General features: G+C 40.9%; 2 protein-coding genes across 10 annotated transcripts in view; both read right to left on the minus strand.

Moving 5' to 3' along the window:
* Positions 1 to 1,507: 1,507 nt before the first annotated feature.
* Positions 1,508 to 26,647, minus strand: part of LOC103417281 (putative pentatricopeptide repeat-containing protein At1g16830) — a 32,330-nt gene continuing 7,190 nt past the window's right edge. For 7 of the 9 annotated variants that reach the window (XM_070817430.1, XM_070817427.1, XM_070817431.1 and 4 more), the window contains 7 exons: positions 22,359 to 24,601; positions 21,670 to 21,767; positions 21,397 to 21,554; positions 20,257 to 20,412; positions 19,452 to 20,159; positions 18,811 to 18,859; positions 1,508 to 1,864 (listed from right to left, as the gene is read on the minus strand). In XM_070817430.1, coding sequence (XP_070673531.1) covers positions 23,217 to 24,428 — 1,212 coding nt within the window. In that variant the 5' untranslated portion in view covers positions 24,429 to 24,601 and the 3' untranslated portion in view covers positions 1,508 to 1,864; positions 18,811 to 18,859; positions 19,452 to 20,159; ... (2 more) ...; positions 21,670 to 21,767; positions 22,359 to 23,216. Of the gene's footprint in view, positions 1,865 to 18,810; positions 18,860 to 19,451; positions 20,160 to 20,256; positions 20,413 to 21,396; positions 21,555 to 21,630; positions 21,768 to 22,358; positions 24,602 to 26,647 lie in introns of all 9 variants that reach the window. The other 2 variants (XM_070817426.1, XM_070817425.1) reach the window with 2 other exon arrangements.
* LOC139193392 (putative pentatricopeptide repeat-containing protein At1g16830) lies at positions 22,443 to 23,150 on the minus strand. The gene has a single exon (XM_070816390.1). It carries the CDS (start codon positions 23,148 to 23,150, stop codon positions 22,443 to 22,445), a length of 708 nt encoding a protein of 235 aa, XP_070672491.1.

The raw sequence follows: 26,647 nt of genomic DNA on the forward strand, positions 1-26,647 counted from the left end.
GATGAAAACGAAAGCGAACATGTTGGTGGACACGAAATTAATTGAGCAAGGCTGAGAAGAAGTAGAAGCGAAAGACGGGGTGGTGGCGATGATAGAGATGTGCAACGAATGCGTCATATAGGTCGAATGGGGAAGACGGAACAAACGGAGCAAGCAGAGCGGATGCACAAGATGTCGCAAGAGTTGGAGGAATCTGACGAGGAACCTGAAGTTAGCCTAGTGCATAGAAGTAGAACTAAAAGGCAGCGTGGCAACGATGCTAGTGATTGCTGACGATGGGAAGAAAGGCAAACGTGACAAGGACCGCGAAATTAGCCACAGAACTAGCAGAAGTAGGACTAAAAGGAGGGGTGGCGACGATGGTGTTCTGATTGGTGATGATGGAAACATAGGAAAACATGTTGAGGAGCATGGAGTTAAACAGGTACCTTTTCAAACAGGTACCTTGACAAAACGGAATCGCCGGCCGGCTGGTTGCCCGATTCACCAACATTAAACACAAGACGACTATAGTTTCGTTAATTTTTCCCTTTGCAATTTTAGTTATTTTCAATTTTTCCTGATGATATTGGATTTTGTATTATTTCCTTTCTAGGGTGTTGTGTTTTCGTCCTCAAGAATCCTCTCTCAACTAGAGTAATATTAATATATTATGTTTACTATATAAAGAATTGTTGACATGCATTTGATAAATTCGTATTTTACGATCACCAAAACTCGTAGCTCAAGCAATCCTATCTCTCTAAGGCAAAAATGAAGCTTTATTTCATTGCTCTCAAGTTGAATTTCATCTGTTCATGCAATACTTGTAGGCTAAAAGTAAGCGACGTGCCGGAGCAAATCGATGGCGTGAATGATTTTGAGATAGATGCAGTTACAGATAAGTTGGATGTGCTAGCAGCAGACAACGTCGTACCTTATAAGGACTAATAAGCACTTAGTCACAACCACTCTTCAGGACTGAATATCTTACGGTAATGGCATCCCTCTAAGACTGAAAATTTTAGTATCATCCTCTTTCTCAATGATACTCATAGTCATGCCATTCCATCTGTGTGTGCAGTTTTAGGGACAAAAATGATACTCCTAGACATTAAGACATTGTATTTCACAAAACAACAATTTTTACATTCTAGTTATCACTAACAATTGAGCCTTGTGCGATGTTGCTGGTTTTAAATCGATAAGGTGTTCTTTTAGCAATATTCAAGATGTTCTTCCAAATATTCATAAGCCATATTAATTGACAAGTTGGAGAAAACTGAAAGGCCAGCAGTAAATTTGATGAAGAGCAAGGAGACATACGTTAACGAGGAAAAAATTCCCAAAAGAATTATTGACAAAATATGAAAGATGTTTATTTGTCCAAAGATTTAGTCTGCGTTGCCACAAGAATGTTAAATGGATTATATGTATTGTGTGTGGCTATATAGAAACACTTTTCATAAAATATATAGTTGATAACTATCATCTACAACATAAAACAATATAGCAACATAAGAAAGGGTAGAAAACAAACATTAAATTTGCCATTACCCAATCATGTACTTGATCACATACCAAGTTAGTGAAACTAACATTATTAATCTATAAGATTAAAAATCTTAAGGAAAACAAATGTTGAGTTAGTAGTAGTCTCACATAGCAATCTCTAACAAAAAGTTGAAAATAAAAATGTAAACGCATGTCTGAATCAGTATCAATCTTCTTCCTCAACAAAAAAAAGTTCCAGCTTTTCTTGCAAAAACACACATAACCTAATGCTCAGTTTTCCCAAAATTAAAACCAAATGGTGCTGCTGCTGGTGTTGGTGGCCAAGCACTGAAAACTGGAATTCGTCCATTAAAAGTCCAACTAAACAACCCTGCAAAGCAACTAAACTAATTACAGCAACTTTACCCAAACATAAATACAACAGTTACACAAACCCTACAATCAAAGGTCTAATTTTCAACTAAATAAAACAAACCCATTAATAATTTCAGTGTCATCCAAAATCACAAATACACAAATCTAAAATAGAGACTTTAAAGAGCTATTTGAAATTAATGTCATGTATGATTCTAAATTTCTAATTATAATGGAAATGAAATAGAAAATTTATTCATTTAAACACTGCATGAACAACACAACACTATCACGCCACAAATTCCAATTGCAATGATACATGCTTGATCACACAAACTTTTTGTTCAGCAATCTGATTACGAAACAACCAACTAATTAAACACCTAATGATAGGGTTCAACATTATTTGTTGCAGGTATTAGTATGCATTAGCATTTATAAGAAGTAATGACCAAAGAATATGGTCTTGTGTCAATTCAAGCTATTAGCGACACTAATATATATCTTTAATGGGTTAAACTTCGACTCAAAAATCAACCTCAACACCACCTAATCCTGTTACCACCTAAGCCGGGGCAGACGGTCGACAGTGCATAACAGAAATGCCAACTCAACCTAATGGTATGATGTGTCCAATGAAAAATTCTATCGCAAACAACTCAGCAGAGTTGCTCTATATAGTTCATGTAACATGAAGTTAAAAACAGAATTCATTGATGTATTATACTTCCCAACTATGTTTTTTCAGAAACCTATAATGTTTCATACATTTGAGTATAGTTCGATATCAAATGTAACAACTTACACTCAGACAAAACAAAAATGCACCAAAACCCTCCATGGACTTTTCCTTTCTCCATGTTGCAGCGATAGTCTTAGAGCTCTCACAACATCACAGATGCATGACCGAGAGTGTATTCGACAACCTTGTCTCTAATCCTTTTCATCAGTTGGTCCTAAAACAACTCTATTCTTTTAAGTTCATCTTCTTTTTCGGTATCAACACCAATGTTCTAAGAAACTAGCCTAGAGCGCCTCCAAGGCTGGGCGTGAGAGTTGCCGCCTCAGTTTCGTGGGAGTGGGCGGAGGCGTCGCTGGAGCGCAGGGCGTTCATCTGGGCGTTTTTTCTTCAAAATCCAAGTTTTCTGAAATGTTTTTCTGCCGTATGCCACTGAAGCTCAAGGGAAAATTTTATAGGACGGCAATAAGGCCGGCGATGCTGTATGGCATAGAATGTTGGGCGGTGAAGCATCAACACGTACACAAAATGGGTGTAGCGGAGATGAGGATGCTTCGTTGGATGTGTGGGCACACGAGAAAGGATAAGATTAGGAATGAGGATATCCGGGGTAAAGTAGGAGTAGCCGAAATTGAAGGAAAGATGAGAGAAAATCGGTTACGGTGGTTTGGACATGTGCAAAGAAGGCCTACTGACGCTCCGATTAGAAGATGCGACTATGGGACAGAGGTTCAGGGCCGAAGGGGTAGAGGAAGACCCAGGAAAACTTTGAGAGAGACCCTAAGAAAAGACTTAGAGTACTTGGATCTAACGGAGGACATGACACAGGACAGAACACAATGGCGTTCTAAGATTCATATAGCCGATCCCACTCAGTGACTTGGATTTTCCAAGTCTCCAACCGAGAAGTTGTCCTCGCTCGGGAAATTAAGGGAACACTACCTCAACCTACATGCTCCACTCACAAAGCTCCAACATACAAGCTTCAACAAAAGAAAATTCAAAGAACTTAGCGAAGAAGGCTTTGGTGATTTAACACAATACGTTGAAATGAAGGAAAGCCTATTTATTGATATCCCCGATAAATTACAAATATGTACATATACTTGAGTCAAAATAAACAAACAAGAGGGAGCCTTCACAAAGGTTGCTTAGGAAAAGTCTCGGCAGTCGGTAGAGCCCCAGAAAGAGAAGGCACCAGAGGGGGATCATTCGGAGCCTCAGTACTGGACAGAACCCTAGAAGGAGGAGGCATCAGAGGTTGATCATTTGGTGCTTCATTACGCGGTACAACCCCAGAAGACGAAGGCAATAAATGCCTTTGGAACAAACCCACAAATCTCTGATGATCAAGTAAAACCTGACCATCAGATTCCTTCATCTGGTCAAGCTTCCTCTTCATGTTTGTAGCATAGTCATGTGCGAGCCGGTGCAACTGTTTATTCTCATGCTTGAGCCCTCTAATCTCCTGTTTGAGACTCATCACTTCAGCCGCCAATGATTCAACTTGGCGGGTTCGAGCAAATAGGCGTTGGGCCATATTAGACACAGAACCTGCACACTGAACACTAAGAGCCAGAGAATCCTTAACAGCCAACTCATCAGACCGTTTGGAAAGTAGTCTGTTATCTTTGGGAGTGAGAAGGTTCATGGCCACTACCGCAGCGGTCATATCATTCTTCATCACGGAATCCCCAACGGTAAGAGGACCAGTAGGGGAGACGAAGGATGGGCGCCATATGTTGTCTGGAGAAGGCGGGGCTGCCTCTTCAACAAGGTTCAAGTCAAAACGACGGTCGGAGGGGCCATACATTTTCAAAGGTGTAGAAGAGAGAAGAGGTCGGACAAATCAAGATCTTAGAAGTGCAAGAATGGAGCTTCTACTGGTGGATATTCAAGTGTGCTTTGGAACTTCATGTCAACCTCTATAAAAATCTGCACTCGACGAAGCTTCAGAAATCGAAGAGGCGTTTGCTTTCTCAAAAGCTGGGTTGCTCAGAGACCACGAGGGTCGATCTCAGAAATCGAAAAGGCGTTTGCTTTCTCAAAAGCTGGGCTGCTCAAAGACCACGAAGGCCGATCTCAGAAATCGAAGAGGTTTGCTTTCTCAAAAGCTGGGCTGCTCAGAGACCACGAGGGCCGATCTCAGAAATCGAAGAGGTTTGCTTTCTCAAAAGCTGGGCTGCTCAGAGACCACGAGGGCCGATCTCAGAAATCGAAGAGGCACCTACTTTTCCAGCCTTGTCAGCACCTGTGACACGCACACTCAGCTTTGCGGAAATTATGGGCATTCTGTCGAAGATTTCTGGCGAAGTAGAAAGCACATGAATCGTACTGTTCAATCACCCACTTCCCACACGCAACAGTAGCTCATGGGTACCACATATAACTTTGCCAAAGTTCTCTGACAAAGTTGAGACTACTTTTCCAGCCTTGTCAGCACCTGTCACACGCACACTCAGCTTTGCGGAAATTATGGGCATTCTGTCGAAGATTCCTGGCAAAGTAGAAAGCACATGAATCGTACTGTTCAATCACCCACTTCCCACACGCAACAGTAGCTCATGGGTACCACATATAACTTTGCCAAAGTTCTCTGACAAAGTTGAGACACGTGAAGCTTGCAACTCTCACTACATCGCTCTGACCAAGAAGGGTAAAAGAATAGCAAAGAAACAACACTAACAAAGTTTAGACACATAAATTTTGAAGGCCTAGCTACCATATTAATACCCACAAGGGTAAAGGAACAGTACCACTGCTGGATAATTGGAAAGTCTCGGTGTGTCAACCTCTGTGCTTCGTGGCAAGGTAGACCAGCAAACATGCCCAACCTTTACTCACATTTGAGAAAACACTCCCAACAAGATTGCTTGCCCCAAAATCGAAGAGGCATCGCCCTCCGAATCTCGAGAGCCAGACTCCCAACATGATTACTTTCTCAAAAATCGAAGAGAGGGTAAAGGAACAGTACCACTGCTGGATAATTTGAAAGTCCCTGTGTGTCAACCTCTGTGCTTCGTGGCAAGGTAGACTAGCAAACATGCCCAACCTTTACTCACATTTGAGAAAACACCCCCAACAAGATTGCTTGCTCCAAAATCGAAGAGGCACCGCCCTCCGAATCTCGAGAGCCAGACTCCTAACAGATTACTTTCTCAAAAATCGAAGAGAGGGTAAAGGAACAGTACCACTGCTGGATAATTGGAAAGTCCCTGTGTGTCAACCTCTGTGCTTCGTGGCAAGGTAGACTAGCAAACATGCCCAACCTTTACTTATATTCGAGAAAACACTCCCAACAAGATTGCTTGCTCCAAAATCGAAGAGGCACCGCCCTCCGAATCTCGAGAGCCAGACTCCCAACATGATTACTTTCTCAAAAATCGAAGACGCCGCTCTTCGAATCTCGAGAGCCAGACCCCCAGCAGGATTGCTTTCTCAAAAATCGAAGAGGCATCGTTCTCTGAATCTCGAGAGCCAGATCCCCGACAGGATTGCTTGTTCGAAAACCGAAGAGGCACCACTTTCCCAACTTCAAGAGCCGGATCTCCTTGGATAAAGCTTGTCTGTAATCTTCACACGCAACATCAGCTTTCCAGATACCACATACCACTTTTTCAAAGTGCTCTGACACAGTTAAAACTTGTGAAGCTGGCAGGTCCCACTACCGTGCTATGACCAAGCAGGGTAAAGGAATAGCATTATTACTTGATGTTAGGGAGACTCCTATATATGTCGACCTCCATCCCCAACGGACAGGCAGACCTGCAAAAATGCTCAACCCTTCCTCTTATCTGAGAGGGCACTCCCAACGAAGCCTTTCGAAATATTCAGCTTTCTTTCCCCCCGATAATACCTCTGTAAACAAGCTATACTAGAGCAAGAATATCTCATATCATCAGGGTTAAAAGCAAGAGTATCCCATATCATGCTTTTTTCCTGTCTTTTCCTTTGGCCTTGTTCTTACCTGCAAGACAAGGAGAAAGAGAGCAATCAGTCAGCAAGCTTCCAGCCAGGAACTGACTGCCTGGAACCCCTTACCTGATTACTTACGTGGCATTGCTCTCGAGTACTCATCTTCAACATCTTATGCTTCCAGGGAAGATACCGCATCTGCCTGAGGAACAGATAGGGCAAGTGAGAAGGATACAAGGAAGCATGTGGAGACAAGCGTAACAACACACGTGCCGATACATCCACTACTCTGTCAAAAGCAAAAGTATCCCATATCAGCAGGGTCGAACGTACTCTAGATTTGATGGACTTGTTTTGACCCTCAAATTCTTCAGTCGGCCTTATACTCTGGAGGAAACCAGAAAACCCTCCAGCCCAGTTCAAGAATAAGCCTGTGGAAAGTTACTTCTTCAAAAGCAAAAGTATCCCATATCATCTCTTCTCATTTTTCTTCTCTTTATCCTTCATGCTGCCTACAAGATAGGGAGAATGTGAACAATCAGCCGGAGCTCTGATTGCTTACCTTGTCTGTTACCTCTTTCAGCAGATCTCCTAGCTCGGCGACTTGGGGGACTCCTACTACATGGTTTGTATCGCGCTTGACCAAGCCTGAAACTACAAGTAAGCTTCAAGTGACATTGATACATTACCTTGTGCATCTCCACCAGTTTCAGATACCACCCCTGGATGGAGGAAGAGTACTTCCAGAGAAGATTCCACATCTACCTATGAGACAGATAAGGAAAGTCAAGACGATACCACACTCCGGTACTTAGAAGTTTCGTGGTTACGAGATCATTCTCCCACAATATTTCCTAATGTCATTTGTACTAAATCATTCACTTGTACTCCCTAAAGGAGAGCTTGAACCTATGTACTTGTGTAAACCCTTCACAATTAATGAGAACTCCTCTATTCCGTGGACGTAGCCAATCTGGATGAACCACGTACATCTTGTGTTTGCTTTCCTATCTCTATCCATTTATATACTTATCCACACTAATGACCAGAGCAATCTAGCGAAGATCACAAAAAGTGACCGTTTTCGCTACCTAGGATCTATCTTGCAAGAGAACGGAGAATTAGATGGAGATCTCAACCATAGAATACAAGCTGGATGGATGAAGTGTAAGAGTGTATCCGGCGTGTTGTGTGACCGTCGTAGGCCATTGAAGCTCAAGGGAAAATTTTATAGGACGGCAATAAGGCCAGCGATGTTGTATGGCACAGAATGTTGGGCGGTGAAGCATCAACACGTACACAAAATGGGTGTAGCGGAGATGAGGATTCTTCGTGGGATGTATGGGCACACCAGAAAGGATAAGATTTGGGAATGAGGATATCCGAGGTAAAGTAGGAGTAGCCAAAATTGAAGAAAATATGAGAGAAAATCGGTTCCGGTGGTTTGGACATGTGCAAAGAAGGCCTACTGACGCTCCGGTTCAAAAATGTGACTACGGGACAGAAGTTCAGGGCCGAAGGGGTAGAGGAAGACCTAGGAAAACTTTGGAAGAGACCCTAAGAAAAGACTTGAGTACTTGGATCTAACGGAGGACATGACACAAAACCGAGCGCAATGACGTTCTAGGATTCATATAGCCGACCCCACTTAGTGGGAAAAGGCTTTGTTGTTGTTGTTGTTGTTGTAGGGTTGGTAAAAGCACAACTCATCCAGCAAGATGTCTGTCTATCGTACAAAGATCCACTGTCAACTATAATACCAACTGTGATTCTTCTGTCACACACTTTAGTTCCATCATACGTACGAGACCCCACCAAACCACATGCTAATTAAACTAATTAACAAAGTAAAATCATCTTTAGTCTTTAATATCCAAAGCCCGAAAAATGTTGCCCTCCCTTTGCGAACCAAATACAGAAAGAATATAACACATTTTCTATCAAAATATTATACAAATATGTACTAAATAAACCAATTTTCGAGAGGATTTAGCTGCCGCTAGCATCCAATAATTGATTTACCAATCAATTTAGAGGTTTGTCTCTGATGTAGGACAGAAATCCGATTATTTCACATGCAATAAAACTAAAAGAAGGAAACGGCGAGCAATAAATAAAAATGATTGGAGAATTGGTAATTCACGTGTTAATAGATTATTTGCTACGGTCATATCTCGAAAGTTGATGTTTTGAACTTTTCTTGTTGAATGAACGCTACTTTCATTTCTGGTGCGGTCGTAGAAGAGGTGTTCAATTCTCCCACGAAAGTGGCTAGAGCCATCTTTTACAGAAAATCATCGAAACAACAGTCTACTAATAAATGGAGTCTTTTAGGGTTTCAAGGGCATTATTATATGTAGTTATTTTCATTTTAATTTCCTAAGTCTTTTGAGTTTTCCAAAAGGTTGTAAAAGGCTTATTTAAGCCATGGCTTTGTAATCATCTAGACACTTTTCAATCAATTAATCAAATTATCCTTTGGGATTTCTATCAAACTGGTGGACTCCAGTAACTTTGTTCTGTAAGGGATTACGCTGGTAACCCTTTCATTGCTTCGTGCTGTGTCAGTCTCAATCCTAAAGCACCCGATATCATTGGAGCCTACACCAATGCTGCACATCACACTATAAACTATACGGAAAGCAAAGCAAATGACCAAAAAATTAATTAAATTAAAATCCCACAACACCGGAGGAAGAGGCGTGGAGCCTCTCCTCATCTAGAGACTGCAAAATCCAAATTCATCACATATATATTTTGCTTCTCCCACCCATAATATAATTCTGGCTCTTTAGGATATCTTCAGACGAAGAATGTGCAACAAATCTACTTAGTTCTAACTTTGAGCACACCGTGGGATTTAAAAGATATTGCATACCCATCCGGAAACCATGCAGAAGATAGAAACTGCAAAAACTTTTTTCCTCATATCCGGTTTCACCGCAAATGATGCAAGCTTCTTTTTGGCTATGTCTCTGTTACACATCACGGGATAAGGAGTACACTCTAAGAACAGACAGAAATAAAACAAACACAGAACAGACATATAACTATCATACCAAGAAGCCCCCAAACACTTACTATTGGCTTTGATATCAGTTTTACAATCAGCCTTTGATATCAATTCCACAATTTGGAATTGATATCAATCTTTTAAACCCCACAGGCTATTCATGTTTGAGAAGGCATCAGACATGACCGTCAAAATCATTACCAAGCTTAGATACTTTCAGAATACGCGAAGTGGGGCCACTTACATTCTGTATCAAAAAACCCGACTCCCTACATGTAAATATAAAGTCCTGGAATTGGATGCATGGTAATTGTTAATTCTAAAAGCGACTTAATAGACATAAACTAAAGGAGCACAAATTTGCATCTCTGCTATCGTATTAAAGTATCAATCATAATGGCCTATGAGGAGTGTTTAAAAAGAATTAAATCTCAGCCAGAGACCACCAATTGGTATTCAACCTCACTTCCAGAAAATTAGTCAAGAAACAACGAGATAAAAGAGTTTCAAAAATAAGAAATATAAGCATGAAATGCTGTACAAATTCTGATAAGTTAGTCTGGGATAACAACTATCGTTTTTATGCAACACTTGGTATAAAGATAGTGTTTTTTGCACGAGTTGGTATAAAGATAGCCTGGAACTTTTCGTCCAAGTAGGTTACAATGGATTTATGATGTACCTGGTATTGTTTTTTTCAATATTGAGTGTCAATCACACAAATTCACACTTGATATTTTCCCTCACCGACACCACCTTTACAGGATTTTAATCTACAAAGTTATGCATCACCAATAATATTCCACAGAAGATATACACATTTCGTGACAATCATACATTTGATTCCTACAATATATTTCATGTCTTGCAGAAAAAATAGAAATTAAAAAAAATATATATACAACAACAACAACAACAACAAAGCCTTTTCCCACTAAGTGGGGTCGGCTATATGAATCCTAGAACGCCATTGCGCTCGGTTTTGTGTCATGTCCTCCGTTAGATCCAAGTACTCTAAGTCTTTTCTTAGAGTCTCTTCCAAAGTTGTCCTAGGTCTTCCTCTACCCCTTCGGCCCTGAACCTCTGTCCCGTAGTCACATCTTCGAACCGGAGCGTCAGTCGGCCTTCTTTGCACATGTTCAAAATCACCGGAGCCGATTTTCTCTCATATTTCCTACAATTTCGGCTACTCCTACTTTACCTTGGATATCCTCATTCCCAATCTTATCCTTTCTCGTGTGCCCACACATCCCACGAAGCATCCTCATCTCCGCTACACCCATTTTGTGTACGTGTTGATGCTTCACCACCCAACATTCTGTGCCATACAACATCGCTAGCCTTATTGCCGTCCTATAAAATTTTCCCTTGAGCTTCAGTGGCCTACGACGGTCACACAACACGCCGGATGCACTCTTTCCATCCAGCTCGTATTCTATGGTTGAGATCTCCATCTAATTCTCCGTTCTCTTGCAAGATAGATCCTAGGTAGCGAAAACGATCGCTTTTTGTGATCTTCGCTAGATTGCTCCGGTCATTAGTGTGGATAAGTATATAAATGGATAGAGATAGGAAAGCAAACACAAGATGTACGTGGTTCACCCAGATTGGCTACGTCCACGGAATAGAAGAGTTCTCATTAATTGTGAAGGGTTTACACAAGTACATAGGTTCAAGCTCTCATTTAGTGAGTACAAGTGAATGATTTAGTACAAATGACATTAGGAAATATTGTGGGAGAATGATCTCGTAATCACGAAACTTCTAAGTATCGGAGTGTGGTGTCGTCTTGACTTGCCTTATCTGTCTCATAGGTAGATGTGGCATCTTCTCTGGAAGTACTCTTCCTCCATCCAGGGGTGGTATCTTTAACTGGTGGAGATGCACAAGGTAATGTATCAATTTCACTTGAAGCTTACTTGTAGTTTCAGGCTTGGTCAAGCGCGATACAAACCATGTAGTAGGAGTCCCCCAAGTCGCCGAGCTAGGGGGTCTGCTGAAAGAGGTGACAGACAAGGTAAGCAATCAAAGCTCCGACTGATTGTTCACCTTCTCCCCATCTTGCAGCAGCATGAAGGATAAAGAGAAGAAAAATGAAAAGAGATGATATGAGATACTTTTGCTTTTGAAGAAGTAACTTTCCACAGGCTTATTCTTGAACTGAGCTGGAGGGTTTTCTGGTTTCCTCCAGAGTATAAGGCCGACTGAAGAATTTGAGGGTCAAAACAAGTCCATCAAATCTAGAGTACGTTCCACCCTACTGATATGGGATACTTTTGCGTTTGACAGAGTAATGAATGTATCGGCACGTGTGCTGTTACGCTTGTCTCCACATGCTTCCTTGTATCCTTCGCACTTGCCCTATCTGTTCCTCAAGCAGATGCGGAATCTTCCCTGGAAACATAAGATGTTGAAGATGAGTACTCGAGAGCAATGCCAGGTAAGTAATCAGGTAAGGGGTTCCAGGCAGTCAGTTCCTGGCTGGAAGCTTGATTCCAAGTGCTGACTGATTGCTCTCTTTCTCCTTGTCTTGCAGGTAAAAACAAGGCCACAAGAAAAGACAGGGAAAAAGCATGATATGGGATACTCTTGCTTTTAACCCTGATGATATGAGATATTCTTGCTCTAGTATAGCTTGTTTGCAGAGGTATTATCGGGGGGAAAGAAAGCTGAATATTTCGAAAGGCTTCGTTGGGAGTGCCCTCTCAGATATGATGAAGGGTTGAGCATTTTTGCAGGTCTGCCTGTCCGTTGGGGATGGAGGTCGACATATATAGGAGTCTCCCTAACAACAAGTAGTAATGCTATTCCTTTACCCTGCTTGGTCATAGCACGGTAGTGGGAGCTGCCAGTTTCACATGTTTTAACTCTGTCACAGCACTTTGAAAAAGTGGTCTGTGGTATCTGGCTCTCGAGATTCGGAGAACGATGCATCTTCGATTTTTGAGAAAGCAATCATGCTGGGGGTATGACTCTCGAGATTCGGAGAGCAGTGTCTTTTCGATTTTTGAGGAAGTAATCATGTTGGGAGTCTAGCTCTCGAGATTCGGAGGGCGGTGCCTCTTCGATTTTGGAGCAAGCAATCTTGTTGGGAGTGTTGTCTCGAATGTGAGTAAAGGTTGGGCATGTTTGCTAGTCTACCTTGCCACGAAGCACAAAGGTTAACACACAGGGACTTTCCAATTATCCAGCAATGGTACTGTTCCTTTACCCTCTCTTCGATTTTGAGAAAGTAGTCATGTTGGGAGTCTGGCTCTCGAGATTCGGAGGACGGTGCCTCTTCGATTTTGGAGCAAGCAATCTTATTGGGAGTGTTTTCTCGAATGTGAGTAAAGGTTGGGCATGTTTGCTAGTCTACCTTGCCACGAAGCACAGAGGTTGACACACAGGGACTTTCCAATTATCCAGCAGTGGTACTGTTCCTTTACAGTTGTGGGTAATAATGTGGTAGCTAGACCTTCAAAATTTATGTGTCTAAACTTTTGTTAGTGTTGTTTCTTTGCTATTCTTTTACCTTTCTTGGTCAGAGCGATGTAGTGGGAGTTGCAAGCTTCACGTGCTCAACTTTGGCAAAGAACTTTGGCAAAGTTATTTGTGGTACCCATGAGCTATTGTTGCGTGTGGGAAGTGGGTGATTGAACAGTAAGATTCATGTGATTTTTACTTCACCAGAAGTCTTCGACAGAATGCCCATAATTTCTGCTAAGCTGAGTGTGCGTGTGACAGGTGCTGACAAGGCTAGAAAAGTAGGTGCCTCTTCGATTTCTGAGATCGGCCCTCGTGGTCTCTGAGCAGCCCAGCTCTTGAGAAAGCGAGCGCCTCTTCGATTGATTCGGAGAACGATGCCTCATCGATTTTTGAGAAAGCAATCATGCTGGGGGTCTGGCTCTCGAGATTCGGGGAGCAGTGTCTCTTCGATTTTTGAGAAAGTAATCATGTTGGGAGTCTGGCTCTCGAGATTCGGAGGGCGGTGCCTCTTCGATTTTGGAGCAAGCAATCTTGTTGGGAGTGTTTTCTCGAATGTGAGTAAAGGTTGGGCATGTTTGCTAGTCTACCTTGCCACGAAGCACAGAGGTTGACACACAGGGACTTTCCAATTATCCAGCAATGGTACTGTTCCTTTACCCTCTCTTCGATTTTTAAGAAAGTAGTCATGTTGGGAGTCTGGCTCTCGAGATTCGGAGGACGGTGCCTCTTCGATTTTGGAGCAAGCAATCTTATTGGGAGTGTTTTCTCGAATGTGAGTAAAGGTTGGGCATGTTTGCTAGTCTACCTTGCCACGAAGCACAGAGGTTGACACACAGGGACTTTCCAATTATCCAGCAGTGGTACTGTTCCTTTACCCTTGTGGGTAATAATATGGTAGCTAGACCTTCAAAATTTATGGGTCTAAACTTTGTTAGTGCTGTTTCTTTGCTATTCTTTTACCCTTCTTGGTCAGAGCGATGTAGTGGGAGCTGCAAGCTTCACGTGCTCAACTTTGGCAAAGTTATTTGTGGTACCCATGAGCTATTGTTGCGTGTGGGAAGTGGGTGATTGAACAGTAAGATTCATGTGTTTTCTACTTCCCCAAAAGTCTTTGACAGAATGCCCATAATTTCCGCAAAACTGAGTGTGCGTGTGACAGGTGCTGACAAGGCTGGAAAAGGCTGGAAAAGTAGGTGCCTCTTCGATTTCTGAGATCGGCCCTCGTGGTCTCTGAGGAGCCCAGCTTTTGAGAAAGCGAGCGCCTCTTCGATTTTTGAGATCGGCCTTCGTGGTCTTTGAGCAGCCCAACTTTTGAGAAAGCAAACGCCTCTTCGATTTCTGAGATCAACCCTCGTGATCTCTAAGCAGCCCAGCTTTTGAGAAAGCAAACGCCTCTTCGATTTCTGAGCAGGCGCCTCTTCGATTTCTGAAGCTTCGTCGAGTGCAGATTTTTATAGGGGCTGGCATTAAGTTCCAAAGCACACTTGAATCTCCACCAGTAGAAGCTTCATTCTTGCACTTCTAAGATCTTGATTTGTCCGACCTCTTCTCTCTTCAACACCTTTGAAAATGTCTGGCCCCTCCGACCGTCGTTTTGACTTGAACCTTGTTGAAGAGGCAGCCCCGCCTTCTCCAGACAACATATGGCGCCCATCCTTCGTCTCCCCTACTGGTCCTCTTACCGTTGGGGATTCCGTGATGAAGAATGATATGACCGCTGCGGTGGTGGCCAGGAACCTTCTCACTCCCAAAGATAACAGACTACTTTCCAAACGGTCTGATGAGTTAGCTGTTAAGGATTCGCTGGCTCTCAGTGTTCAGTGTGCAGGTTCTGTGTCTAATATGGCCCAACGCCTATTTGCTCGAACCCGCCAAGTTGAATCATTGGCGGCTGAAGTGATGAGTCTCAAACAGGAGATTAGAGGGCTCAAGCATGAGAATAAACAGTTGCACCGGCTCGCACATGACTATGCTACAAACATGAAGAGGAAGCTTGACCAGATGAAGGAAACTGATGGTCAGGTTTTACTTGATCATCAGAGATTTGTGGGTTTGTTCCAAAGGCATTTATTGCCTTCGTCTTCTGGGGCTGTACCGCGTAACGAAGCTCCAAATGATCAACCTCTGATGCCTCCTCCTTCTAGGGTTCTGTCCAGTACTGAGGCTCCAAATGATCCCCCTCCGGTGCCTTCTCTTTCTGGGGCTCTACCGACTGCTGAGACTTCTCCTAAGCAACCTTTGTGAAGGCTCCCTCTTGTATGCTTATTTTGACTCATGTATATGTACATATTTGTAGCTTATCGGGGATATCAATAAATAAGCTTTCCTTCATTTCAACGTATTGTGTTAAATACACCAAAGCCTTCTTCGCTAAGTTCTTTGAATTTTCTTTTGTTAAAGCTTGTATGTTGAAGCTTTCTGAGTGGAGCATGTAGGTTGGGGTAGTGTTCCCTTAATTTCCCGAGTGAGGAAAACTTCTCGGTTGGAGACTTGGAAAATCCAAGTCACTGAGTGGGATCGGCTATATGAATCTTAGAACGCCATTGTGCTCGATCCTGTGTCATGTCCTTCGTTAGATCCAAGTACTCTAAGTCTTTTCTTAGAGTCTCTTCCAAAGTTTTCCTAGGTCTTCCTCTACCCCTTCGGCCCTGAACCTCTGTCCCATAGTCGCATCTTCTAATCGGAACGTCAGTAGGCCTTCTTTGCACATGTCCAAACCACCGTAACCGATTTTCTCTCATCTTTCCTTCAATTTCGGCTACTCCTACTTTACCCCGGATATCCTCATTCCTAATCTTATCCTTTCTCGTGTGCCCACACATCCAACGAAGCATCCTCATCTCCGCTACACCCATTTTGTGTACGTGTTGATGTTTCACCGCCCAACATTCTGTGCCATACAGCATCGCCGGCCTTATTGCCGTCCTATAAAATTTTCCCTTGAGCTTCAGTGGCATACGGCGGTCACACAACACGCCGGATGCACTCTTCCACTTCATCCATCCAGCTTGTATTCTATGGTTGAGATCTCCATCTAATTCTCCGTTCTTTTGCAAGATAGATCCTAGGTAACGAAAACGGTCGCTCTTTGGTATTTCTTGATCTCCGATCCTCACCCCTAACTCGTTTTGGCCTCCATTTGCACTGAACTTGCACTCCATATATTCTGTCTTTGATCGGCTTAGGCGAAGACCTTTAGATTCCAACACTTCTCTCCAAAGGTTAAGCTTTGCATTTACCCCTTCCTGAGTTTCATCTATCAACACTATATCGTCTGCGAAAAGCATACACCAAGGAATATCATCTTGAATATGTCGTGTTAACTCATCCATTACCAACGCAAAAAGGTAAGGGCTTAAGGATGAGCCTTGATGTAATCCTACAGTTATGGGAAAGCTTTCGGTTTGTCCTTCATGAGTTCTTACGGCAGTCTTTGCTCCTTCATACATATCCTTTATAGCTTGGATATATGCTACTCGTACTCCTTTCTTCTCTAAAATCCTCCAAAGAATGTCTCTTGGGACCCTATCATACGCTTTTTCCAAATCTATAAAGACCATGTGTAAATCCTTTTTCCCATCTCTATATCTTTCCATCAATCTTCGTAAGAGATAGATTGCCTCCATGGTTGAGCGCCCTGGCATGAACCCGAATTGGTTGTCCGAAACCCGTGTCTCTTGCCTCAATCTATGCTCAATGACTCTCTCCCAGAGCTTCATTGTATGACTCATTAGCTTAATACCCCTATAGTTCATGCAATTTTGTACGTCGCCCTTATTCTTGTAGATAGGCACCAAAGTGCTCATTCGCCACTCATTTGGCATCTTCTTCGTTTTCAAAATCCTATTGAAAAGGTCAGTGAGCCATGTTATACCTGTCTCTCCCAAAAGTTTCCACACTTCGATTGGTATATCGTCTGGGCCTATTGCTTTTTTATGCTTCATCTTCTTCAAAGCTACAACCACTTCTTCCTTCCGGATTCGACGATAAAAAGAGTAGTTTCTACACTCTTCTGAGTTACTCAACTCCCCTAAAGAAGCACTCATTTCATGTCCTTCATTGAAAAGATTATGAAAATAACCTCTCCATCTGTCTTTAACCGCGTTCTCTGTAGCAAGAACCTTTCCATCCTCATCCTTGATGCACCTCACTTGGTTTAGGTCCCTTGTCTTCTTTTCCCTTGCTCTAGATAGTTTATAGATATCCAACTCTCCTTCTTTGGTATCTAGTCGTTTATACATATCGTCGTAAGCCGCTAACTTAGCTTCTCTGACAGCTTTCTTCGCCTCTTGCTTCGCTTTTCTATACCTTTCACCATTTTCATCAGTCCTCTCCTTGTATAAGGTTTTACAACATTCCTTCTTAGCCTTCACCTTTGTTTGTACCTCCTCATTCCACCACCAAGATTCCTTTTGGTGTGGGGCAAAGCCCTTGGACTCTCCTAATACCTCTTTTGCTACTTTTCGGATACAACTAGCCATGGAATCCCACATTTGGCTAGCTTCCCCCTCTCTATCCCACACACATTGGGTGATTACCTTCTCTTTGAAAATGACTTGTTTTTCTTCTTTTAGATTCCACCATCTAGTCCTTGGGCACTTCCAAGTCTTGTTCTTTTGTCTTACTCTTTTGATATGTACATCCATCACCAACAAGCGATGTTGATTAGCCACGCTCTCTCCTGGTATAACTTTGCAATCCTTACAAGTTATACGATCCCCTTTCCTCATTAGAAGAAAATCTATTTGTGTTTTTGACGACCCACTCTTGTAGGTGATCACATGTTCTTCTCTCTTCTTAAAGAAGGTGTTGGCTAAGAAGAGATCATATGCCATTGCAAAATCCAAGATAGCTTCCCCATCCTCGTTTCTCTCCCCAAAACCATGGCCACCATGAAAACCTCCATAGTTGCCTGTCTCCCTGCCCACGTGTCCATTTAAATCTCCTCCTATAAATAACTTCTCCGTCTGAGCAATTCCTTGCACCAAGTCTCCAAGATCTTCCCAAAATTTCTCCTTCGAACTCGTATCCAACCCTACTTGAGGTGCGTACGCACTAATCACATTGATAAGTTCTTGTCCTATTACAATCTTGATTGCCATGATTCTATCTCCTACCCTCTTGACATCTACAACATCTTGTACCAAGGTCTTGTCCACGATGATGCCAACACCGTTTCTCGTTCTATTTGTGCCCGAATACCAAAGTTTAAACCCTGAGTTTTCTAGATCCTTTGCCTTACTACCAACCCACTTAGTTTCTTGTAGGCACATAATATTTATCCTTCTCCTCACCATAACTTCCACTACTTCCATAGATTTTCCCGTTAAGGTTCCTATATTCCACGTTCCTAAACGCATTTTGCTCTCTTGAACTCTACCCTTCTGTCCTAGCTTCTTCACCCTCCCCCGTCTAATAGGATCAAAGTACTTCTTTTGTGTGTCCCGGGTAAAGTTGATAGGAGCATATGCTCCCAAACAACTTTGAGTGGAGTCGTTCGAAAAGAAGTTTCTATGGCCCCCTTGCTCATTTAACACTGCATCCGGGTGCCGATGGAGATACAGCGACCCTTGCTCACTTATCACTGTGCTCAGGCCACACAGCGCGCCACTTACGGGTGACGCCCTAGCTTTAGCGCGATTTTGTTCTGGATTCATTTTCATAAGGATTCGACGTGATCATGGAGTGCCGGCTGTCGACTACCTGACGCCCTCCCCCTCCTCCTTTATCCGGGCTTGGGACCGGCCATGTAAGACATAGGCGGAGTTTTAAAAAAAATATATATATATAAAAAAAATAAAAACACACACAAAGATAAAAAGAGTACCTCCTACTTTCCCTGCAGCTGCTCTTCAAAAGTCAAAAAGCTTCAGATCCTAAGTACCAAGCAAATATTGAAGTGATTCAATAATTATAAAAAAAAATGAACCATGCATGGAACAAAACTTAGAAATTAAACAATTATCAAAGCTTGTGAAGAATGCTAAATCCAACTAATTCTAGACATAAAGTAACCCGAAAGAGATAAAACTTATCAATTCTATAAAAATTCTCACCCTTTAGAGAAAATATCCAATATCCAATTAACCTAATTGTATTAAAACCTAGCAAATCTCCATTGAATTAAGCACAGTTCGCACTAAATTATCCATCTTTTCTTTTCACAGTAAATTAAGGATAAGACCATGAGCATGTAAATCTGGACCACTACGACCAAAATTCCAGCAATCAATAACCATAATTATAAATTTTGACAAACTTACAATTGCTACAGTGTTTGACAATGATCAGACAAAAACTGAATCTTTCGTGAAGCCGCAGATATTCAATCAGAAAAAATGAATAATCGAAATAGTTGACTAAATTTATGGAAGAAAGAGAGAAGAGGGGAATGGAGGAGAACAGCAGCAAGGAGACGAAATCAGATTCAGAGTTTGAGAGTCAATTGCTAAATTTGGATGAACTGACCTTTTCAATGTGAAACAGGCCATCAGCTCCCCAGCAACCTCTCAATCACCGACAGTTGGAAGCCTAAATTAGTAGTTAGCTGTCAGATCTCACTCACTCTCTGCAGGCATGGGCCTCCTCCTCAATTTCCGTCATCTCTCTCTCTCTCTCTCTCTCTCTCTGCAACGGCATGGCTCACAGCCACATTATCTGCGTGAGGCCTTCCCCCATCTCTCTACCCTCAAATCATGCACCCAACTCCCTCTCTTTCTCTCCCCCAAATGATGCCGTGAAACCCTCTTTCTCTCCCCCAATTCGTGCAAGAAATCTCTCTCCCTCTCTCTCTCTTCCAAAGGAGCTGTTTCCCAGGCCCAAATGTAGCGGCCCAATCCGGGTGTTTTGGCCGAAGCACATCCCACACACACAATGGCAGCTTTGTAATTAAAGCAAAATAGAGACCCCATTCCATAGGCAACATGAATAGTGCCAATTCGGAACTCTACTTTAGACTAAAGTAATTAAACATAACATCTACAACTCTCTTACAAAACACAATCTTAAAATGGTATCCTCAAAAGAACTAGTATCCAGACTCAAATCAGCATGCATGTTGTTGCCAACAAGTAACCAGTTGCAAATATTCAAGAGTTATTCATAGTTAGCAAGCATAGATGTAAAAGACTCAAATCAGCAAGCACGTTGTTGCCAACAAGTAACCAGTTGCATTTCCTGTAAAAACAAAGAATAAACTGTTTAAACATTCAAGAGTTATTCGTAGTTAGCATACATGTAAATACAAGACCAATAGTTGCATTTCCTTACTAACCTTTGGGCCTCTTGTGGTTTTGCTTTGAGTGCAAGACTGATTCGCATCCTTCCTCTCCCAATGGCCTGCAACCGAGAAAGGCAGTGACGCCACAGAGAACCAATGGACTGAAGCTTATTGTAGAGAACTCTATATGTTCAGAAGTTCCATATTAACCTACACAGTACAGTATAAATCAATGGTGACATAGTTGTTTGTCGCAATTGAAATGATTGAACTATTGTGATTTCAAGGTTCCTCTTACTAAGGAAGTCACAGACTCTCTTAGAGCATCTTCATTTTCATGCAAGCTTGATATAAAGGCAAGAAACATGCTTAGAGACCACTCATTAAATTCTTGCTTATAGCTTGGGAATCATATTTGTTTTCACATATCTTGGTCGCAATGAATCAATACTATAGTAACAGTATCAAGTTACACATTGTACGTCGACAAAGAACAATTCTTACATCATGTTTATTCACCAAACATATAAGATTCAATTTCCATGAATCATGAAACTTGTAGTATACCGTATGATATTGCTTCCACTTAAAAATACAACACAGCATCAAAGAATTTGCAAAAGAAAAAACAAAAACACCGGCAGAAGACTCAATTTATAATCGGGTTAAGAGTGCGCACCACATAGAACCATTGTAGGTATAGAGACCAAATTATAACCAAAGTTTGAAAATGCCTATACCAACATATGTGTGGAATTAGGAAAAAAAAATGGCAGGATTTGGCAATTACATATGTAAAAACATAATGTGATTTTAAACCTAGACAAATCTTCCAATCTGAAAACAAACAAAGGTAAACAAGTGAGTATTAATTATATTTTCCAGAATAGCATTGCCAAGTATATCATCTAGAAAGAATTGAAGATACGAAAACTTCTATGAAGGAATTGAACTTTGGCAGTTCAGTGAAAAGCAACGGTATCTATAAAACACAATAGAACCAAGCATATTATACAAAAGTATAATCTTTAGGGAATATGTATCAAATCCTTAACTGGAGGTCATTACTACTCTGTACCACAACAAAGATGAAAAAGAGTTTCAATGAATTATTGGGGGGTCAACACCGTCTTTCTGTAAAGTGATACACGACGAGGAGTAATCGATGTGTTAATCAAAAGTGGAGACACTCACAAAGCAGATAGATATGAAGCCCAATTGCTCTGTTGGTATGAAGTTGGGAGTATAAGTCTATCCCCAAAAGCCGACGCACCTGCTCAAGTCAAATGGTTAACACTGTTCTCCCGCGTTCTCATTGGGCATCCATAACCCCACAATAACTAGGTCATGACCTACATATATCGATATTCACAAAGGGATAAGCATACTTCAAAATGAGGAAATCACAAGGTGATAACTAGAAAGCACCTTCAGAAACTTTGCAGAAATCTGATGATTAAAACTCACAACTTCAATAAACTGGGCAAACTAATGCTAATATTTGTAGGATTGTTGACCACGTAGATAACCCCAAACTAAGCAACCCTGACGAGTATAGGAGCCAGCTGCCAGAGACAAACATACAGTGAATCATAGTGATATGAATCATCAACTAAAAGAAGTGAAGAATGAACACACTCCTGAGTTTTACCCCTTCCCTTATTTGCTCCAATAAATTGTGCAAGATAAATGAGATGTACCCCTCTAAATGTTATAAATTTGTAAAATTATAAGGCGTGGTACATTTTTCCCGAATTACAAATAAACAAGCTCCCCTTTTCGGGGAAAAAATGAACACAAATAAACAAGTTTCTCTTTTATTTGTTAGATTATTATTCTATTCAAATCTATTTTGTGCTCCTAATAAGTAATAATTGAAACAATAAGTGAAACCCACACGATTTTAGGAATGAGAAACAAGCTTTTGTTTGGAGAAATCACAACTAGCATCTTTTAGGTTATAGCATTTGATAAACGAGTTTTTTTTTTATTTATTTATTTTTTTTGAAATAAAAAAAAGCGAACAACCAACAACCCAAATATCCAAAATAAATTCTTAAATTCAAATTGACTGTTTTAAGAATTAATCCCAAAGGCCAAAGGCAATTCAAAGATAACCAATTAGACAGGAAAGAAATTGAAGTTACAAGAATTACCTTTAGCATGCTAGATGAAATACCATTTAAACTGTCAATTCCAAGAGAAGACATTGAAGAGGCAAATCTTAACCACTATAAATCTCAAGCCATTGAAGCAGCCACATCATAAACATCTTCAGAGCCAGATGTCTCCACAAATCGATCAGTTTCTGAAGTAACATCTGAAAATGCAATTAGGCCATCATCTACTTTCATGCCTTCGGCAACTTCATCAGAAAGTAATTCTTGCACTACTTTAGAAGATATCAAACCCAAACTTCTCATCTCAATCCATAGTTCAATAACTGAATTAGAATGATATGGTCTACAGAGGAATTTTGATAATCTCAAGAAAGTATTGGAGCTCAGTTCTACTTTTGCTTCTATCATCTCTTGTAGCATTAAATTAACCATATTAAGATCTCTTTCTTTAACAAAACCAGAGACCATTACATTGTATGTATGTACAGTAAGAGCCAAGCCGACCTCCTTCATATGGCAATAGAGTGACCAAGCCTCTCCAGCTCTACCACCCATAAAGAGCCCTATAATGGCAACTGTGTATGCTGCAACATCAAGGGTGTAGCCCTCTTCAACTGCTTTTCTAAACACTCTAATGGCCGCATTAAATTTACGGACCTTTATAAGCCCATCCATGACCACAGTATGAATATAAGCATCCTGTCCAGGGAAACTCTGGAGAATCCCATGATACGCATCAACTGCTTCGTCAACTCTTCTTGCCTTGCATAACCCATCTACTAATCCAACAAAAGTATACTTATCTGGGGTAAGGCCTTTATCAAGCATATCATTATAAAACTTTACAGCAAGAGACGGAAACCCGGCTTTACAAAAATAACAGAGAAGTGAGTTTCATAGCAATAAGTCAGCTTCTATGTCAAGTCCACGAACCAACTTGGGTAACATATCAAACCTCCTAGACAAACACAAGGTGGATAATAATGAAGAGACAGTACAAGAATCAGGAGCCAAGTTCCGTGATTGCATGCTAACAAAAACATCAATGGCATCATCACACCTCCCAGCTTTGGCAAAGGAATCTATTAACACATTACAAAGAACGAGGTCAAGGGCATATCCTTTGGATTCCATAATATTTAGAATATTGAATGCTTCACTAACCATATTAGATTTTAAAAATCCCCTGATTAAAGTTGTGTACGTTACAATACTAGGTGAAGAACCAGTCTCAACCATCTTCTCCAATAACTTACCAGCCACATCAAGTCTCTGCAACCGACAAAACCCATTCATCAACATACTCCAAACATTTACAGACACAGCGCTACCCAAAGTAATCAATAGACCCAAAACTTGATGCGCCTCCACTATTTTACCCATTTTGCATAAACAGCTCAAAATCATCTCAAATGTCTCCACTTTGGGGTGATATCCCCATCGCAACATCATTCTAAACACATCTCCAATGTGATATAAATCATTGATATTACATAAATTACACAGTGCAATGTTAAAAGTCAAAAAATTTGGCCTTCGGGTCTCTTTCAGAAACTTAATAGCTAAATCCACATGCCCAATTTTGAACAACGCATCAATGATTATGTTACGAGCAAATGTGTTTGGAGTAAAGCCATAAGTACCCATTAGCTCAATAGCCTCAAAGACCATTGTATACATTTCGCCACGCCAATAAATCCTCAACAACAGCAAAAATGTTTGAGATTTTACAACACACCCCATGCTCTCTAGTTCCCTAATAACCAATTTAACGGTTCTGTATTGTTCCATCACGCGCTTGATCACACCAACCATGTGATCAATCACAATCTTACTGTGAAAAAAATTATGTTGTCCGGCACACCACAAGAAGAATCTCAATGCAATCAAATCAGAAGGGCAGTTCAATAAAGTGGAATGCACAACTTGATGATTGAGTTTACTTGTTTGTCGGTCAAAAAGTTTCGGGAAATTTTCTTGGGTTTTGTTAGTTGGACACATCTTTGGTGATGAAAAGTGGCAGATAGGCAGCATGCGCAGTGCTCTGATGATTTGGGTTGGCCCTCTGGGCACAAAACAATACCTAAATCTCCATACTATTTCCATGAATCAGTATCAATCTTCTTTCTCAACAAAAAAGTTCCAGCTTTTCTTGCAAAAACACACATAACCTAGTGCTCAATTTTCCAAAAATTATAACCAAATGATTCTGCTGCTAGTGTTGGTGGCCAAAGCACTGAAAACTGGAATTCGTCCATTAAAAGTCCAACTAAACAACCCTGCAAAGCAACTAAACTAATTACAGCAATTTTACCTAAACATAAATAGAACAGTTACACAAACCCTACAATCAAAGGTCTAATTTTCAACTAAATAAAACAAACCCATTAATAATTTCAGTGTCATCCAAAATCACAAATACACAAATCTAAAATAGAGACTTTAAAGAGCTATTTGAAATTAATGTCATGTATGATTCTAAATTTCTAATTATAATGGAAATGAAATAGAAAATTTATTCATTTAAACACTGCATGAACAACACAACACTATCACGCCACAAATTCCAATTGCAATGATACATGCTTGATCACACAAACTTTTTGTTCAGCAATCTGATTACGAAACAACCAACTAATTAAACACCTAATGATAGGGTTCAACATTATTTATTGCAGGTATTAGTATGCATTAGCATTTATAAGAAGTAATGACCAAAGAATATGGTCTTGTGTCAATTCAAGCTATTAGCGACACTAATATATATCTTTAATGGGTTAAACTTCGACTCAAAAATCAACCTCAACACCACCTAATCCTGTTACCACCTAAGCCGGGGCAGACGGTCGACAGTGCATAACAGAAATGCCAACTCAACCTAATGGTATGATGTGTCCAATGAAAATTTCTATCGCAAACAACTCAGCAGAGTTGCTCTATATAGTTCATGTAACATGAAGTTAAAAACAGAATTCATTGATGTATTATACTTCCCAACTATGTTTTTTCAGAAACCTATAATGTCTCATACATTTGAGTATAGTTCGATATCAAATGTAACAATGTACACTCAGACGAAACAAAAATGCACCAAAACCCTCCATGGACTTTTCCTTTCTCCATGTTACAGCGATAGTCTTAGAGCTCTCACAACATCACAGATGCATGACCAAGAGTGTATTCGACAACCTTGCCTCTAATCCTTTTCATCAGTTGGTCCTAAAGCAACTATATTCTTTTAAATTCATCTTCTTTTTCGGTATCAACACCAGTGTTTTAAGAACCTAGCCCAGAGCGCCTCCGAGGCTGGGCGTGAGAGTTGCCGCCTTAGTTTCGCAGGAGTGGGCGGAGGCATTGCCGGAGCGCGTCTAGGAGGCAGAGGAGCGACTCAGGGTGATCTTGGCGTTTTTTTTCTTAAAAACCCAAGTTTTCTGAAATGTTTTTCTGCTGTTCTAGTTTCAACGAAGAAGAAGGAGAGACTTTCTCTCTCCAAATCCCATAAATTTCAATAATAATTGCTCCACTCAGCCTTTATTTCATTTTAAGTTCCCTACAATGAACACACACACACACACACACACTCACACACACCAAACACACCAAACACAAAACACTTACCCAGTTGGAAATGATTTTTGCATATATAGGCAAAAGACAGCATGATTCAAATATAATTTTATTAGGGTTGGTTGGTAAAAGCACAACTCATCCAGCAAGATGTCTATCGTACAAAGATCCACTGTCAACTATAATACCAACTGTGATTCTTCTGTCACACACTTTAGTTCCATAATACGTACCAGACCCCACCAAACCACATGCTAATTAAACTAATTAACAAAGTAAAATCATCTTTAGTCTTTAATATCCAAAGCCTGAAAAATGTTGCCCTCCCTTTGCAAACCAAATACAGAAAGAATATAACACATTTTCTATCAAAATATTATACAAATATGTACTAACTAAACCAATTTTCGAGAGGATTTAGCTGACGCTAGCATCCAATAATTGATTTACCAATCAATTTAGAGGTTAGTCTCAATCCTAAAGCACCCGATATCATTGGTGCACCAATGCTGCACATCACAATATAAACTATACGGAAGGCAAAGCAAATGACCAAAAAATTAATTAAATAAAAATCCCACAACACCAGAGTAAGAGGCGTGAGCCTTGCCTCATCTAGAGACTGCAAAATCCAAATTCATCACATATATATTTTGCTTCTCCCACCCATAATATAATTCTGGCTCTTTAGGATATCTTCAAACGAAGAATGTGCAACAAATCTACTTAGTTCTAACTTCGAACACACCGTGGGATTT

Source organism: Malus domestica, chromosome 17 (assembly GCF_042453785.1).
Source record: "Malus domestica chromosome 17, GDT2T_hap1".
NCBI lineage: Eukaryota > Viridiplantae > Streptophyta > Magnoliopsida > Rosales > Rosaceae > Malus > Malus domestica.